Source organism: Colletotrichum graminicola, assembly GCF_000149035.1.
Source record: "Colletotrichum graminicola M1.001 genomic scaffold supercont1.13, whole genome shotgun sequence".
In the NCBI taxonomy this organism is placed as follows: domain Eukaryota; kingdom Fungi; phylum Ascomycota; class Sordariomycetes; order Glomerellales; family Glomerellaceae; genus Colletotrichum; species Colletotrichum graminicola.
This window is the reverse complement of record NW_007361017.1, coordinates 291304-307984: the sequence shown is the minus strand read 5'-3', so window position 1 is coordinate 307984 and position 16681 is coordinate 291304. Positions and strand designations below refer to the sequence as shown.

Sequence of the window (16681 nt, the reverse complement as noted above, 5' to 3'; positions counted from 1 at the left end):
ATGTAGTCGACCTGGTGGCCAAAAAGATGACACAATCCAGACCTGTTCAGCTCATGGCGAGAGACCCGGCGACAAGAACGGTATCCATCCATTCTACTCTATTCGAGTTGGACATATCTACCCAAACGTACTGAATGGAGATCTCATCGAACCATTCAAATGGTCGGTACCAGGCGACGTCAAAAGGTAACATCGTGCATGTGACTGCATCCTTCAGACCATATCAGGTCTGGTTCCAAGCCCTGATCCAACCCATGTCCTTTTGAGCTCTGTGACCATGGACCAAAGCGCTGGCCTTACAGGTGGTCTCGTAAGCAAAGATATCGGGCTTGATCAGGCTTCTGTGGCCGGTCCCAAGGACCAGGAAATCTGCCATCAATTGCGCCTCCTGCACTCCAGTATCGGGGTCGCCAATGCTGACGCGCTCTCAATCTTGCGAGGGTCCCTCCCGAAGCCGCGATGACGACCTGCCATTGGTCAGTCTCCGTTCTGCCAGTAATCCGCCTCAGAAACTTTACGGATGCCCCGATGCAGCAAAGTCAGCAGCGTGCCTTGGGGAAGATACACAGAATGTGGTTATATGTGACTCCCATCTTCAACCCGAACTGTCGACGCCATTCCACAGCAGCACACCAAATTGGGCATTGCTCGCAGTCTTGTGTTGCATCATGTATCAGGCTGCCGGATGCCTCGCAATACCGGAGCCTATAGCCGAACCATATAGTCGGTTCCTAACTCCCTAGATCAGTCGGGAAATTCCCGCCCCAGAGCCGCGTTGAATGCTCTTCTATTAGCCGTGTTGAATGCCAGGTGACCATCTCAAACAAGCTAGTCCGTGTGACACTTTGTACTGTTGAAACTCCGTTGTGTAAATACCATCCGTCCATGCCCGATTCCATTGACAGTGTAACCCACACTCATGTCTGCCCCCCGCCGCGCCATCTTGTTTGTTGAAAAGTAGTCTCCCATGTAGCATTGCCCTCGTATTTCTCATGTAGCTTCTGCCTTACGCCTTCTCTGACTCTTCGCCGAACTCCTCCACGACCCAGAGACAGAACTTTTCCCACTCGGTCGCCCACTGCTTGAGCCGGTCCGCCTTGACACCCGACCCGAGGCTCGCCTCCTTGATGCCCGCGGTCCACTCCGCGGGCGTCTCGTCCTCGAACGCGGACCACCGCACGCTGTTCTCGGCCATGGAACCCAAGCCCAGCAGCCCGACGTTCTCCCACCCCTGCAGCGCCTGCCAGTAGTCGTGCGACATGCCCGCCGTGTCCTGGCCCAACATGGCTGGGTCGTCGTTGCAGAGGGCGCAGGGAACGCCGCGGGACAGCAGCGCGGGGAGCGGGTGCGACATGATGGAGCCGCAGAGGCGGAGGACCTCGTTGCTGATGGGGCACGACTCGATGAGGATGCGCTTTTCCTTGATCATGTCGATGAGGAGCGGGTGCTTATACAGGGAGAAACCGTGACCGATGCGTCGCGTGCCCAGGAGAACGGCGTCGAAGAGATTCTGGTCCGTCTCGTCGCCGTCGCCGAGGGTCTCGCCGGCGTGGAAAAAGAATGGCAGGTTGACGCCCTCCTGCGCGCACTGCTTGCGGAACCAGAAGAGCTCCGGGAGGAGGTCGCGAAGCGGGCGACCCAGGTCCTCCTGGCCGACAAGATCGTAGCCGGCGATGAGGTGCGGCCAGGACATCTTGGTCGTGATGCAGTTGTCCATGCTCTCAATGATATCGCGCGTGGGCAGGTGGCGGATGGTGGTCCAGATGGTGCGGAAGCCCCAGAAGGCGGCGTTTGCGGGATCGGACTTGAAGAGCGCGAGCTCCTCCTCCATCACTTGGAACATGTGGTTGTAGTCCTTCTCTGGCTCTTCTTGGCCGTCACGGCAGTAGTTAAGGGGCCATGTGAATCTGCTTCCGTCAATGACAATGGGTTTTGGGGAATACGGGAGGCAATGATGCTCACCTGAGCTCAATCCAGTAGATGCCGTCCGCCAACAGCGATGCCATGAGTCTCTTGAGGAAAGCGCGGAAGATGGGCTCGTAGTGGATAATAGTGTTAGTGACCATAAAGCACGAGGCAAATTTGCGCCATACGGCGTCGATGCCGTGATGCTGCTCCATGCTGTCCGTCAACGTGATGGTGCATCTGGACTTCAGCCATTTGAGGAATCCCGGCCTGCCGCCATCGGGGTACTCATCCGCCGCCTTGGTCAACAGCCGGAACTCTCCGGGAACGTAGTCCTCCTCCCACGGTGAGTTCTTGCTGTCCTCAGCCTTCCTGAATCTGAAATGAACTCCAGATTTGGACTTTGATGTCTCGTTCGACAGCGGCGCGTCCGCCGCGAAATGCATGCCGGGGGTGTTCAACAGAACATCGAACAGGAAATCAAAGTCAACCATGGCGTCCAAGTGGGCGTGGAGAAGCGAACCCTTGGGCATTTTCTGGACAATACGCCACAGACGGGTCGTCTCAAGGCGTTGCTTGGCGAGCGTGAACATCATTCCGGGGAAAGGCGCAAGGCCCTCACTTGTTGCGAGGTCCTCTTCGGCCTGTGCGTTCCATATCGTCCGCTTCTCTTCAAGACGGATGCGGGAAACAATGTCGGCCGCGCGACGGGCAATCGGCGAAGCCGCAGCACGAAAGGATGCATCGGCGCGGGACTTCTGCTCCTGGGCGACGAGGGCCTCACGGCCGTTGATGTACTGTGCGATGAAAGGGTCTGAGACCTCGGGGATGTCCTGGCGGATCTCTTCCCAATCCTCGTTGGTGAGAGACATGGTGAGCAGGCGGACAGTGCAGAACTTTGTGTTGGAATGTGAGGAAGGGTGAAAAGGGGAGCGGCGTACGTCGGGTTTTGATGAGACCCAAAACGCCGGGTTGTGGATATTTGCGGTCGATCAGGTAGGCAAGGATCCGTGGAGTTGACGATCGGCTGGCTCCGTTGCGTTTGATCGAGGTTGGTCGTGGTTAGTCAAGCAGGTTAAGTCACCGGCGGCTTACGATGGAATTAGGCGGCTTGTGGTGACAGCGGGGTCGCGGGGTCGATTTAATGGTCCGTGCATCCGTCCCCACCCGGAGTTCATGCCGTTGCTGCCGGTCCGGTACGGCGTTCTTTTGCATGCTGATCGGCGGGTAATAACCGTTGTGTCTCCGCAATGCCACAGGTGGCATCTGGTTGGTACGGTCAAAGTGCTGGATTATGTGATTGGGCTGATCGGCAAGAACTTGGTCAGGATACGCGAGGCCAAGCGATTTCCTTGGACGGTGCAACAAGGACAAGGGGTGAAGTGGAAGACCGTTGTCAATAAAACCAAAATGACCAGTGCTGGGTTTTGCAACGGGTGGTAAATCCCGGATCCGACGTCCATGTTATGGTATTTGAGCATCACGACAACCAACACCTTTCTAGCCTTCCGCCCTCATACTTGAAGCGCGGTATCCTCCCTGTTCGCATGACTCCCCTTCCTCCACCCTTCCGTCGGATCTCTCTTCCGCGTAAACGCCTTCTCCGTCCCGACCTTACCCCAGCCACCGCCGCCTGGGGTGTTGATGATGATCCTCTCACCCGGCTTCATTGGCGCGCTGTTCTTGGCACCCAGGTTGAATCTCCTCTCCTCATACTCCACCTCGGCATCCTCCCCGCTGCTCTGCCCACCCTTGAGCCTCTTCAGGGATTTCTCCCAGCTTCCATTCTCAACCTTCCTCACCCAGATGTTTAGTCCGGACTCGCCATCCTCGCCGCCGGCGAGCCCATATGGCCGGTACACCCGCCTCTCACTGAGGATCGACACCTGCACCGGGATGCGGAACTCGATGTCCCTCACGACGCCGTCGCCGCCGCGGTGCTGTCCATCTCCACCAGACCCGTCCCGCAGCGAGAACTCGCGCAGGATCACCGGATAACGCCGCTCAAACACCTCCGAGTCCGTGATGCGCGTGTTGGTCATGTGAGTGTGCACACCACTGGTCCCCTCCCAGGTGGGACCTGCGCCGCTACCGCCCGCGATCGTCTCATAGTACCCGAACCCTTTGACTTCCTTTTGGCCCGTGAGGTTCCCGCCAAAGCCAAATGTGAGGTTGTTACAGTCACCCTGGCTCGCCGCGCACGCCTGGAAGGCCTTGAAGATGACATCCGTCACGCGCTGACTCGTCAGCACGTTGCCGCCAACCACGGCGGCGCCGCCTGAGGGGGAAAGGAGTGACTTTGGCGGGATCTTGACGTTAATGGGCTTGAGACACCCCTGGTTCAGGGGAATGTCCTCGGAGATGAGGCAGCGGAGGCAGTAGATGATGGCACTGTATGTCACGGCCTCTGGAGCGTTGATGTTGCCGTAGACTTCAGGACCAGTGCCCTCAAAGTCAAAGACCGCCTCGCCCTTTTCAGCGTCGATCGTCACCTTCAGCCGAATGGGGCTGCCGTCGTCCATGAAGTCTACCGCCTGGAGCTCTCTGCCCTCGAAGCGCTTGCTGACCCCTTTCAGGAGCTTACGGACGCACAGCTCTGCGTTGTTCTGGATATGGACCATGTAGAACTGCACCGTCTCCTCGCCGTACTCCTCAATGAGCCCCTCAATAAGTGCAATACCCTTCTGGTTAGCCGACACCTGAGCTCTCAGGTCATTGATGTTGTCAGCTAGGCAGCGGGTCCCGCTGCAGCCAGGGTACTGTGCGGGCTCGTTGTATAGCAGCTCTGTCACTCTCTTCTCATCGAAGCGGCCTTCGCTCACAAGCTTCTCGCTCTTGATCGCGGCGCCTTCTTGGAACAACTCCTTTGAGTGAGGTGGCATACTGCCGGCGGTGATGCCACCGATGTCTGCGTGATGAGCTCTGGAGGCCGCGTAGAAGAGAATCTTATCGCCTTTGTCGTTGAAGGCCGGCATTACAAGAGTGATATCCGGCAGATGAGTGCCTCCATACGAGGGGTGATTGGAGATGATGACATCGCCCTTCTTCAAATCACCCTTCCATATCTCAGCTTGGCGCTTGACGCAGGTTGACATGGAGCCCAAGTGAACCGGCAAGTGAGGAGCATTTGCTACGAGGCCGCCCGACGCGTCGAAAATGGCGCAAGAAAAGTCTAGACGCTCCTTCACGTTGGTACTGACACTTGTCTTCTGCAGTGCTCTACCCATCTGTTCTGCAATCGCCATGAAGCGATGACCAAAGATACTCAGCATGATCGGATCAACCTCGCGTTCCCCTTGGCTCTCTTGTGTGCTGTTACAAGTAGTCAGCATTGTAGTTCTTGTTTGGGTTTGGCGTACATACTTTTCCTCTTTTGAGCCGTCCTTCTGGATGTCGATGATAACATGGGTATCAAGTACCAAGGCTGTGGCCTTGGGCGTGACCACAATTGTCTGGGTTCCATCGGCCAGCATGGCAGGCCCCTTGATGATCTCGCCAGTGCCCAGGTCTTCGAGCTTGTACACAGGAGTATCAAGTCGGCCCTCCTCGAAAAACACTTTCTGTCGGTTATGTGCCTTGCTCTGCTCCACATCCTTGCGCTTCAGTTCCTTCAGCTGCTGATCAACTGTCTTTTCCGTATGCCTGTAGCTCTTGCCAATGCCTCTGACGCGGACATCGTCCACAATGATGTCTCTGTCATCGAGAGTAAACCCGAACTCATAACGATGCTGCTGGATGAAAGCGGTTCCAAAGTCCCAGCCCTTGGCATCATTCTGCTCGTCTTGGCCCGGCTTGATGATCATCAACGCCGACTCGGTACCACGGTATCTCATGTTGAGGTACTCCTCAAAGACGATTTCTTTATCCTCGAAACCCTGGTTGCGTAAAGCATTGCGAGATCTTTCCTTCAACTTCTCCATCTTGCTCTTCAGCTCGTCGGCCGCCTTGCCCGGGTACTCCCAGACCTTGGAGTCAGGCTCTTGGCGTTCATCAACGACATCGGCCAAAGCCATGCCGTATGCCGAAAGGACGGAGGAGTATCTGTGGATGAGGATCTGTTGGATTCCGAGGGCTTCCCCGATGGCGACAGCATGCTGACCACCAGCACCACCAAAAGTTGCCAAACGATGCTTCGATGAGTCATGTCCCTTAGCCTCGGTGATTGACCGGATGGGTCTCGTCATGGTCTCGTTGGCCACAGTCAAGAAGCCATACGCCACCTCATCAACACTCATGTTCCTTCCAGTCTCCTCATTGATCCGACCAGCAAGCTCCTGCAGCACCTTCTTACTGGCCTCGGGGTCAAGCCCTTGGTCCTCGTTCTCGCCGAAAATCTTGGGGAAAAACTCGGGTAGCAGGCGACCGAGATAGAGGTTCGCATCCGTGACGGTCGCGGGACCTCCTTTTCGGTAACATGCCGGACCCGGGTGTGCTCCAGCAGACTCTGGTCCCACGACAAAGAGGCCATTCTTCCAAAACAGCATCGATCCACCACCTGCAGCCACTGTGTTGATGTCCAGCTGCGGCGACTGGATAGTCACACCGGCGGTAGTGGTCTCGAATACATGCTCATAGCGACCCTCACCAAATCGAGAGACATCAGTGCTCGTGCCGCCCATGTCGAACCCAATCACCGGAACTTTGGTCTCTTCATCGTATGACGTGATGGCATACCCCACAACGCCACCTGCCGGCCCGGACAGGATGGCCTTGAGGCCAGTAAAGTTTTCTACGTCAACAAGGCCGCCGTCGCTCTGCATGAACTCGCAGCGCGCGCCCTTGGCGCCTTCCTCCTGCTGGACGCTCCTCGTACCCAGGCCACCCTCGAACCCGGCCTGGAAGCCCGAGATGTACTTCTTGATGGCAGGTGTGAGATACGCGTCCGCACAGACGGATGTTGCTCGTGAGACCAGCTTGATCATTGGCATAAGCTCGTGGCTGAGGGAAATATGCTTAAATCCAATATCCTTGGCAATCTTTCCGATAAGGGCCTCATGATCGGGGAAGGTGTAGCCGTGCATCAGACATACAGCTATGCTGCGGATACCAGAGTCATATACCTCTTGCAGCTGACTACGGATACTCTCAGCCTCGGGCCGCTGGAGTATTCTCACGGCTTCCCCTGATGTGCCCTGGACAAGCTCTTCTTTCGCGGCCTCGGGCGTCCCCGCCTTGGCAGAAGCCTGCGTCAAGTGCCTCTCGGGATCCTCAGCGTAGTCCTCCAGGGTCACACGCTCACCAATCTCGACCACCTTCTCATACAAAACGTCGGGTTTCCGGATTGCCAGATCAAAAATCTTGGGTCTGCTTTGGTTGCCGATGGCGAGGCAGTCCTTGAACCCCTTGGTGACGACCATGGCGATCTTCTCGCCCTTGCGCTCCAGCAACGCATTCGTCGCCACGGTGGTGCCCATACGGATGGATTCTATCTTTTTAGTGTCGAGTGCCTCGCCGCGGGGTATGTCGTGGCCGAGGAAGTGCGACATGATGCGGCGGATGCCCTCGAGGGGCGCATCTTTGTAGTTGGCCGGATCTTCGGAAAGGAGCTTGATGATGATCTCTTTGCCGTTGAGCTCGCCAACACAATCTGTAAAGGTTCCACCACGGTCAATGGCGATGCGGATGCCACGGTCTGGTAAATCTGTGGTCATTTTGAGGGCCAGGTGGGCGGGCCGCGAAAGAGTGTGTGGTGGTTCGCGGATGTGAATGCTCAGGGAGTGGTGTACGTAGGTATAGGTGCTTCTATTCAAGGCTTTACAATTCAAATCAAGGCAGATTTCAGAGATGAGATCAATCAGTTGGTTAGAGGTTCGGAGATGAATGTCAGAACAATCGATGACAAATGGTCGACGTCGTGATCGGAGGCCATTGCCGATCAGATAAGGAGCTTGAGCTCCGCACCCCACCATTAGCGTGAATTACCCCGCTGTACGTTATCGCCTTGTGGGGATATCCGCGTGTGAGCTTTACCATCGCGCATGGGCTTTCCTTCCTTCGACTTTGGGTCACCTGTCTCATTTAACCCGGTAAAGCATATTGACGACGATTGAAAAAGAAATACAAAGCTCTGGATCCTCGGGGTTCGAGGGAGAGGTCCGTAAAGCATGCTTTCGGCCGATAGCTATCCATTGCCTATGACACGCTGCAGGTGGTTGGTTTCATGGGAGATGCTTCAAGCATCGTTTTTGCCCTCACGAAAGGAAACCCCATCTCTCTTCAACCAGTAAGTAGCTCTGGCGCGTACGTGTCGTCAATTATTAAGTAAGGTAAGTTTATGTAGTCTTGTTCTCGTCCTCTTGCCTGCCAGGCTGTCCAGCATCGTTCGTTTCCCATGTCTTTCAAGTCATCTTAGTCTTACAAACAGAAACAGCGCCTGTCTTGAGCTTTGCTCCAGCCTCCATCGCTTGCGTCTCGGCTTGTTGGTACATAATGCGCTGTGCTGGCGCTAGGGGAACGTGTAGAAGCGAATTAGTGGGTAATAACCCTGACGGCTTGAAGCAGCATGCCAAACATGAAGCCTCTCGCCACCTCCTCGATCTGAAGACTGTCAAAGATACGTCCGAGGGCATCGGTCGTTGCCGCCTGTCCCATGACGCCAGACAAAGCGGCCGGAACACCTCTCGTGATGAGTAAGTTGCGGGCCTTGATGCGCAGCTTTTCCTTCTCTTCATCAGTCATCTCAGAAGGCCATGTGGCACGCTCCTCGTCCGTCGGCATCGTGTTTTCTCTTAGCTTGCGTAGGTGGTACGCGAGACCCTCGTCCTTCGTGTTGGCATCAATGACAGACTCTTGCATCATCTTCTGGATTGAGAGCAGGGATGGGTTGCCGGGTCGCAAAAGGAACGACTTAGCGGCGGCCAACAGCGTGCGCCGGATGTTCCAAGCGGACGAGAGCGTGTACATCTCATTGATGATGGCGAAGACCAGCTCGACAGCCACGTTGGTTTCTTGCTCCGACAATGGAGGGTATTGTCGTGCGGGTTTTGGCCCCTTCTTGTTTGTCTGGGCCTGCGGTGGGCTGGGCGAGGCAGCCCCGGTTGAGTTGCGTGGTGCAGCAAGATCGTTCATCTTGGAATGTACTTCTGCATCCGTGGGCGATTGGTAGTCTTCGGGCATCTCATCTGGAGGTGGAGGGAGATACTGGAGATTCATAACATCAAGGCTCGTCGAGGAGGGCGACCTCAGAGCGGGCGACTGCAAAGGCGCTAGGCTGGAAGCTCTACTATGTTCGCGACTGCCGGTAGCGCTTGTAGAGTTCCTTTCCCAGCGATCAGAACGGGGCTTGAGGCCATCTGCCTCAGAGTCTCCCCGTGGATCGAAGCTGGGCCGTCGCTCCATCGGAGCGATCTTCCCCGGTTGGGTCGCGACGATTGAAGATCTTTGGCTGTCGAGACTGTCCCTGCCCTTTCGGGGGCCCGCTCCGGTTGGTGACGTGACGGCGGCATTGAGGCTAGTCATGCTGTCCATCCGCGGTGGTGTTCCTGTCGACCATCGGTTTGATGTTTGAATTTCCGACAGGGAAGACGTCGTGTTTTTCCTCGGGCCAAGGCCGATGTTGTTGAAAACGCCAGTCACCCCGCCAAACACTGCCTTGCCGCCCTCCATAGCACCCTTTGGTCCCATTGTCAAAACGTCCAACATGTTCTTGCCGACAGTGTCCCATGCCAGGCCAGACTTGGAACTACTGTGCCCATGGCCCGACTCCTTCTCGAGGAATCGTTTCATGCCCTCACTCTCAGCGAGTGACTTATACCAACAGGCATCTTTCACGTATCGCTCCAACTCACCACGCAGTGATGCCCGCGTGTGTGATTTCCAGTTAGGAAGCGTGGAGTGTTGCTCTGTAAAGGCCGTTGCGCCCGAAATCGTTGCGATACGCCTGAGAATCTCGTGCAAAGTCTCAAAGTCCGAATATTGCCTGACGATCATCCAACCGGGATAATGGGAGGACGATGGTTCAATCTGCACCATGTAGTCCCAAGTCGGCTTGCTCCGGATTTTGCTGCTGTCATTTCCGTCCTCATAGAGGGTGATGGTGGCATTGTGAAGGGTCAAAGGAGGCTTGCGGGAGCCCTCTTCTGATGCTTCCGGGTCCTCCTTGGCAGGTGGTACGATTTGATCGAAGTTGAGGAATTGAGACGTGCTTCCGTTGGAGGCGTGTTTCGGCGACGATTTCTGGCTGGAAGAATCCGCAGCAGATCTCGGTGTGATGGGTGAATGCACGCTTTCACCTTTGTTGGAGCTGTTAGATTCATGGGAACCATGGGATCCGTTTGTCGATGGTTTCTCTGCCGAAGACAGCGATCTCGGCGACAGCTCCCCAGGTGAGGACACTATCTTGCTCCCAGTAGCTTGCACTGTCGGCCTTGGCATCGAGTCAACGCTTTGTCGTGACGTGGCTCTCTTAGCCTCTTCCTCGGCAATCAAGGCGTTCATGCGCTTCATCTCCTCCATGGCCTCCTCCATCTCCTCGTCAGCCTTGCTAAGCTGCTTTTTGTGCGCCGCCGATGAACCTTTCCGGCGTTCTCGCTCCATATCCAATGAGTTGCGGTTCCCCTTGGCCAGGGAAATATTGCCGACGTTTCCGTCAATGTCGACGAAGGCGTTGTTGATCGCACTGCTAGCATTACTAGCATTGGCTGCGTCGGGCCCTGTCTGCATGCCGACGTCGATGGCCTGGCTGAAATCGGGCTCTCCAGCTTCCAGCAGGTACACTATCCATCCGTTGATCCACTCCGGCTTCGAGCACGACTGTAAGCTCATTTCAAGAATTACCCCGGCCAGGATCTCTCTCAGGAACACGCGTGCCGGGTCGCAATTGTATGCTGACCGGTCCAAGAAGCCAAGTAGATCATCTGCCACATTGCGAAACTTGGCCGCTTGTTGTGGATGGCTCAAGAGGTTGGCCAAGTTCGAATTGGGGTTCTCTTCGAGGTACTTGGCGATGATGTCGACAGCGGAAGAATTGGGATCGTTATGTTGCTCGGTAAACGCTGAGGAGAGCTCGGAAAGGAAGACGATGAACATGGACGAGGCATTGGTCATGAAATCGATGAAGGAATCGGCGGGTCGCTTGCGATAGAGATGGTTCGAGACGGAGAGGAGGAACGAGTTAAGGAGCCTCCTGCAGGATAGAGGGAATGAGCTGTCATTGGGAAGAATGGGGGAGTACCACCATTTGACATAGTCGCGGATGATGGCGTCCACCAGACCAGTCAACGCCTCGCGCGTCTCGGGCTGGAAGTCGTCAAACCCGTGTATGAGTCGGTCCTCCTCTTCCGCGTCGTTCTTGGGCGGTTCGGCGATCTTGACTAGCGCCAGGCGTTGTAGAACGTCGATGCCCTTCTCGCCTCGGACTGCGCGCGAGACCTCTGGATGACGCGCCTCATAGGTGATGAAGGTGACAACGCCGCCGAATGCGCCAATGAGCACGAGTCCGACCTTGCCAAGGATGAAGTAGGTTGAAGCTGCCAGAGCGACTGCGACGGCTCCGAGGGCCTCGGGAGTCGCGGTCGACAAGAACCTGAGGACTTTGGCCACCAGGTCATCCTCTTCTTCGGCAGGTTTTGACGCATTGTGTATAGATGCCGGCGTTGTTGAAGGGATAGAAGCGGCGGCAAGTTTCTCTTCGGTCGCAGGGGGGACGGGTGTTGTTGTCGCTATCTTCTCGGTCGCCGGCAGCTTCTCGTCGGAGAAGACCGGTGCTCCGGGTGGATGCACGTCAGCCCGTGTCGAGTCCATGTATGCTTAGTTCGTCGGTCTATAGATTCCGGGGCCGCGCCCTCTCACATCCCTGGTGCTGGCGGCCAAGACAACGAAGCGTGCATTGATCGAATCGAGCGGAAAGAACAAGCGAGTTTTGATCGAGGTGTAAGTTTAAACCAGTGTATATGGCAGTTGGCGGTGTACCTTAGCTGCAAGCTGCAAGCTGCAAGCGCAAGTCTGGAGAAGAAAGGGAAGGGGAGAAAATAGAGGCAGAGGACAGGCTGTCCGTGTCTTCCGGGTGGTTCTTGTCAGCCACACGCTACACCAGTAGTGTTTCGGAAAGTTGAGTTGGAAAAAAAGGCGTGCATCGACTGATCCCAGTGGAACAGATCAGATGTCGTTCTAAAAGGGGTCTAGGCGCGAATGGGGGTCGGGGAATGGGCAAAGGACGGCAGTGAATTCTTGTTGACGTCTCTTTTCGGTGGAGTTTGTGTGGCAGGATAACACACCACGAATGGGAAGTCAGCTCGTGGTCCAGCTCCAATGTACTAATTTTAGTGACAGAGCCCCTGCAACCGAATGTCCTCCGTACTGTATGAATGTGTACCGTCGTGCTAACATAAAATGGAATAAAATGGAATACAAACTCCACTGTTTCGTTTGTGGGCGGTATTTCTTTCCACCCTTGAGTACACTTCTTTATTGATTGCGGTTGTGAAACTTCACCAGATCGAAGGGGCTAAAAGAAAAAAGGTATACGAATACTCACTCCCCAGAGGGAATGAGATGCTGAACGGATGCGGGGTTGAAACAAACCTCAAGTAGTTGTTTCTGGGGTCAAAGGGCCGGCTAATTATTAATTGAGCTCTTGAGTTGAAGCAAAAGGACTAGGTATGTTCCTTGCATAGGTAGGGGGGAGACGCGACAAATATCTTCGCATATCACTTCATCAGTGACCAAATTGCAGCAGAACGGACAGACCAGAATCACGTGAGTCTTCGTCACATGGTCTGGCGTTTTCCCGATTACGTCATCTTGGGGAAGTCGCGACGAACCACTTTACTCGACAACGCGCCTGCCAAGTGGTTGACAACTCACTGTGCATGCAACCGATCACCTAGGGGTTCTGCGACTAGGGAACCAGAAACCAACCCACAAATTGATCCTGAAAACCAAGCCATTAACGCAAGCGCAGCTACCAAATTCGGCCCCAGCGAACAATGCCGTTCTCGAAGGGTACCAAGCGTGGTGCCCCACGCGACTCGCGTAGCGACTCCGAGAACGAGGTCATCACCAAACCCACCAAGAAGAGCAAGACCTCCAAGACTGAAGGCAGCTCGAGCGGTGTCGACAAGGAGGGTAATCCCTACTGGGACGTAAGCAATCCTTTCTTCTTTGTTCACCCACCTTTCGTCTGGTCCTCGACTCTCCCGGCCAATGGGTGCTGATGGTTCCCCTCCAACAGCTCTCCAACAAGCGCCGCGTCGGCGTCTCGCAGTTCAAGAACAACACTTTTATCAATATCCGCGAGTTCTACGAAAAGGATGGTGACATGCTGCCTGGCAAGAAAGGGATCTCCCTCAACATAGCCCAGTACGAGGCCCTGGTCAAGGCCATCCCAGCTATCAGCGAGAAGCTCCGCGCCATGGGCCACGATGTCGAGGATGTCGAGGAGGACGGCGGCGCGCCCACCGCAGTCGAGTCTCAGAAGAAGCCAACCAAGGAGAAGTCAAAGGTCAAGAAGTCCAACATTGAGGCTACCAGTGACGAGGGGTCGGAGTAGGCTTTGAGCTGGGGTGACGAGATGTGCACCTCCGCCTCGAGTGCGACTATGGGTTCGGTCTCGGGGCCCGATTTCACTTGAAGAAACTTGGGGTATGGTTAAGTTTCTTTGTCTTTTTTAAAAAAGTTCGCACGTAGTTAGTTGCTGCTTTCTCCTGGTCACGATCAACAGGATGGATGTATGATGGGAGACGACGGAATACCAATTCGGCGCGTATGACGGGACGCGATAGCTAACTGGCTCGAATTCGAATTGACTTACTCTACCAAGCTTTATGTGTTTTGCCTTGCGAGGTTGTGAGGGGCTGGCTGGATGCCAATTGCACGAATAAACCTGTCTAAATTCCCACCTTGCTTGCACCGCTGTATAGATACCGGAATAGCCCCCCCTACCATTTGGAAGAGAACCTTGTTCCCAGGCACAGATATCATTATGACCCAAGGAAAATCCTTCTCCTCCCTCTCGTTCTTCCATTAAATTATCTTGCAAAGCCCTAGTAAGCTAGGCACCAGTCGGTACGGGGCTGTAAGAGTCTAGCGACGATGACTATAACCGTTGTCCTCGTATTGTTGGCCCTAGATACCGCGGAGACGGCATGTACGTGAAGATTTAGCGGCCACATACAGTGGTTCTTATTACCCATGGCTTACAGACGGCAAGCTTCTAGGTACCAGGTGATATGAAGAGAGGCTCTCAAGATGAATGTATTGATAGGTTTACGGGTATATGATAGTCTGAAAGGAATATAGGTGTCTGCTTAGGGAAAATGGGCGAGAAAGCTACTTGAATCATTTCTCGAATATGGTCTTCTTCAAAAAGCCACCCTTTCTCATAAGGCGATGAAATTAGACAAAGCTCTTTCTTGGTAAATCCTTTCTGCATCATCTCCTGCCAGAGAATCGATCATCGCGGTAGGCAATGAGACAGACACCATATTTCTTGTGATCCAGCGGTTCTATATTATGGTTTGTTTCACACCCGCCCAAAAATCATATCGATACTACCCCACAGAAGAACTGAGAACAAACTTGATTCTCCCTTCCTAGTGAGAAGGGGACTTTTTTCTACCCAGAGCTAGAATAAACAAAGAAACAGCCTCCGATGGGCGGTGGTATACATCTGCCGTCTCTGGAAGGTTGCAGAACACTCTTGTAGGCAACAAAAGCAGTGAGAGGTCTAAAAAACCAACTCACATACGTACAGTTGGTAGATACTTGAATATGTAGTTCCGTCCCAGAACCAAGCTGAAGCTTGGGTCACAGGCTGCCATGCATCGACCAGTATATTGCAACCTAGAAGGACTCGGGGTGGAAAGCAGACACAGCAACACATTCGAGGATGTAAAATCATTGATTCGAGGACAAGCTCGGTTATGTGCCTCCACTTGACGCCTTGCTTAGGTTTCGATATGAGAGACACGACAAGAAGCGGAGGAACAACATGTCGATTGTCACAAGTATCACAGGCGTCCGGGCTGTGGTTCAAGCAAGACTACCTAGCAAGAACGTATCGTCAGATTGGGACGGTGGTAGCCGTCTGGTTGTACAACACGAACAGCGCCGCCTCGCATCATCCTAAGCGACTAGACAGACACCGCGGGCGACCTCGTTCAACCGCGAACAAACCACGTCCACGTTTACACCGCAAACAGTCCTTCCAAACAGTCGTTTACGCTGTTCCCCTGTATTTCGAAATCGCCGACGCGGTTCGCAGGATCCCGGACGGTCTCCATCCCGACTCGGAGTGGGTAGACGGAGCAAATGTGGGAACAAACAGTACAAAGGACCCCTCCCGGCCGGAGATCATTGCAGGTGGATACCGATTCCGTGGGCAGGCGGTGGGAGTGGACGAGGACCCTGCATCCGCCGAGCGCAAATTAAGGATCTCAGTTGTGCGTCAGGCCCTTTGTGCCCGCTGTTTGGCCGACACATTGTAGCACCGGCTAGGTAGGTATCTTCATTATAAGAGCAGTTACCGATGGCAGTCGCTTGCACCCCGCAACAAAGGAAATACGTGTCATCTCCTTCTGAGCTGAGTAGGGGGTTTACGCCGTTCAGATCCCCCTCTCTTAATGGGTCTCTTAACTTTAGGCTGTATATCGCGTTTGGATCCGATATCAGCCTGAGCGCCGACGTTCTTTTGGAGGGGCCCAGATGATCCGTTTGTGCCGTTCTGCGCCGTTTCATCCCGCGTGTAATTGCGGTGGGTCAAGCCTCCAAATCCTTTCCCATGTTTCTTATTTTGCCGAGATGTCACCCATTTTTCTCTGGACGCAACGGTTCCGCGATCTCAAATCCCTGCTTCCAGAAGCCAATCTCTCTTCACTACCCTCCTCGGGGTATCGGGGGCAGGGGGACTTATCTGCGCCAAACTCTGTAGCAGCGTCGCAGGTCTAGGGAAGCTCGGTGTCAACGATTCAACGGCAAGCGCCGTGGCCGATCCTCATCATCTCGAAAGGAGCATCGACGAAACAGAGTCTGCTCGCCCTTCGGCAAAAGGTCCTCCCTTCCCTGCGCTGTGCGAAGTCGTATGTTGCCTCCTTCGCCGTACAAGCCTTCGTCTTCCCGCCTTCTCTCTGCTCAATCAAATCAGGCTTGACAGGTCGCCCCGGCGTCAGCCGGTCGTGGCTGGAAGTCTCGAGATGGAACGCGGGAGTTTGCCCCTCCCCCGCCGACCACGCTCGCCTCGCGTCCCTCAGCCCCAATGTGCATGCTCGAAGCAGGTGCAAGCGCAGCCTGGCCCGCGTGACGGCGGCGACCTGGTGGCTGTGCGGGCGAGGACGCCTTACGGCGGGTCGTGGGTGACGACGATGTCCACGTCGTCGCCCTCAGCCGTTCCGCCAGTGGATGCTGTATGGCCGTTTGCGGAGAGGCTGCGTGAAGTGCCATTGGGGAGATTGAAAGTGTGGGTACCTTCGGCCGACAAGCTGTTGCCGGCGTCGTCAACGGCGTCGTCCTCGTTCTTGGCGGATGCCTAGACGAGACGTCGTGCCTCGTCAAAGGGGCCGCATCCCCTCTGGGCCGGCTGAGCCACCTACCACTGCAGAAGATGATTATGAAGTTATTCAGTGTGCGTACTGCTTGCCGTATAAGGTGGCATGGAGGAAGTCGCGGTGGATTGTCATTCAATATCAGAACTGAGTCTGTGATGGTTGTATGCCTTGGTCCGATTTCAAGCTGTCGCCACCATTCTATAGTTGCTCTTCTTCCGCGGGCTACGACTGATCAATGCAGATGAATTGGTTTCTTGGAACATCCCTTCAGCAGGGCCGCGTATTTGGAAATTACA

The 16681-nt window shown here is 54.9% G+C and overlaps 5 protein-coding genes across 5 annotated transcripts; 1 reads left to right on the top strand and 4 right to left on the bottom strand.

Moving 5' to 3' along the window:
* Positions 1-223: 223 nt before the first annotated feature.
* GLRG_04177 (uncharacterized protein) lies at positions 224-376 on the bottom strand (the record flags this gene model as incomplete). The annotated part of the gene is made up of 1 exon (XM_008094862.1): positions 224-376. One exon carries the CDS (start codon positions 374-376, stop codon positions 224-226), a length of 153 nt encoding a protein of 50 aa, XP_008093053.1.
* A 630-nt stretch (positions 377-1006) lies between these two features.
* Positions 1007-2777, bottom strand: GLRG_04176 (adenosine/AMP deaminase; the record flags this gene model as incomplete). Its single annotated transcript, XM_008094861.1, has 2 exons — positions 1007-1907; positions 1963-2777. 2 exons carry the CDS (start codon positions 2775-2777, stop codon positions 1007-1009), a joined length of 1716 nt encoding a protein of 571 aa, XP_008093052.1.
* Positions 2778-3419: 642 nt separating this feature from the next.
* Positions 3420-7556, bottom strand: GLRG_04175 (hydantoinase B/oxoprolinase; the record flags this gene model as incomplete). The annotated part of the gene is made up of 2 exons (XM_008094860.1): positions 3420-5217; positions 5269-7556. The coding sequence occupies 2 exons, from the start codon at positions 7554-7556 to the stop codon at positions 3420-3422; spliced, it is 4086 nt and encodes a 1361-aa protein (XP_008093051.1).
* An 817-nt stretch (positions 7557-8373) lies between these two features.
* GLRG_04174 (uncharacterized protein) lies at positions 8374-11646 on the bottom strand (the record flags this gene model as incomplete). The annotated part of the gene is made up of 1 exon (XM_008094859.1): positions 8374-11646. The coding sequence occupies one exon, from the start codon at positions 11644-11646 to the stop codon at positions 8374-8376; it is 3273 nt and encodes a 1090-aa protein (XP_008093050.1).
* A 1184-nt stretch (positions 11647-12830) lies between these two features.
* On the top strand, positions 12831-13393 carry GLRG_04173 (transcriptional Coactivator p15; the record flags this gene model as incomplete). Its single annotated transcript, XM_008094858.1, has 2 exons — positions 12831-12986; positions 13076-13393. 2 exons carry the CDS (start codon positions 12831-12833, stop codon positions 13391-13393), a joined length of 474 nt encoding a protein of 157 aa, XP_008093049.1.
* Positions 13394-16681: the final 3288 nt, after the last annotated feature.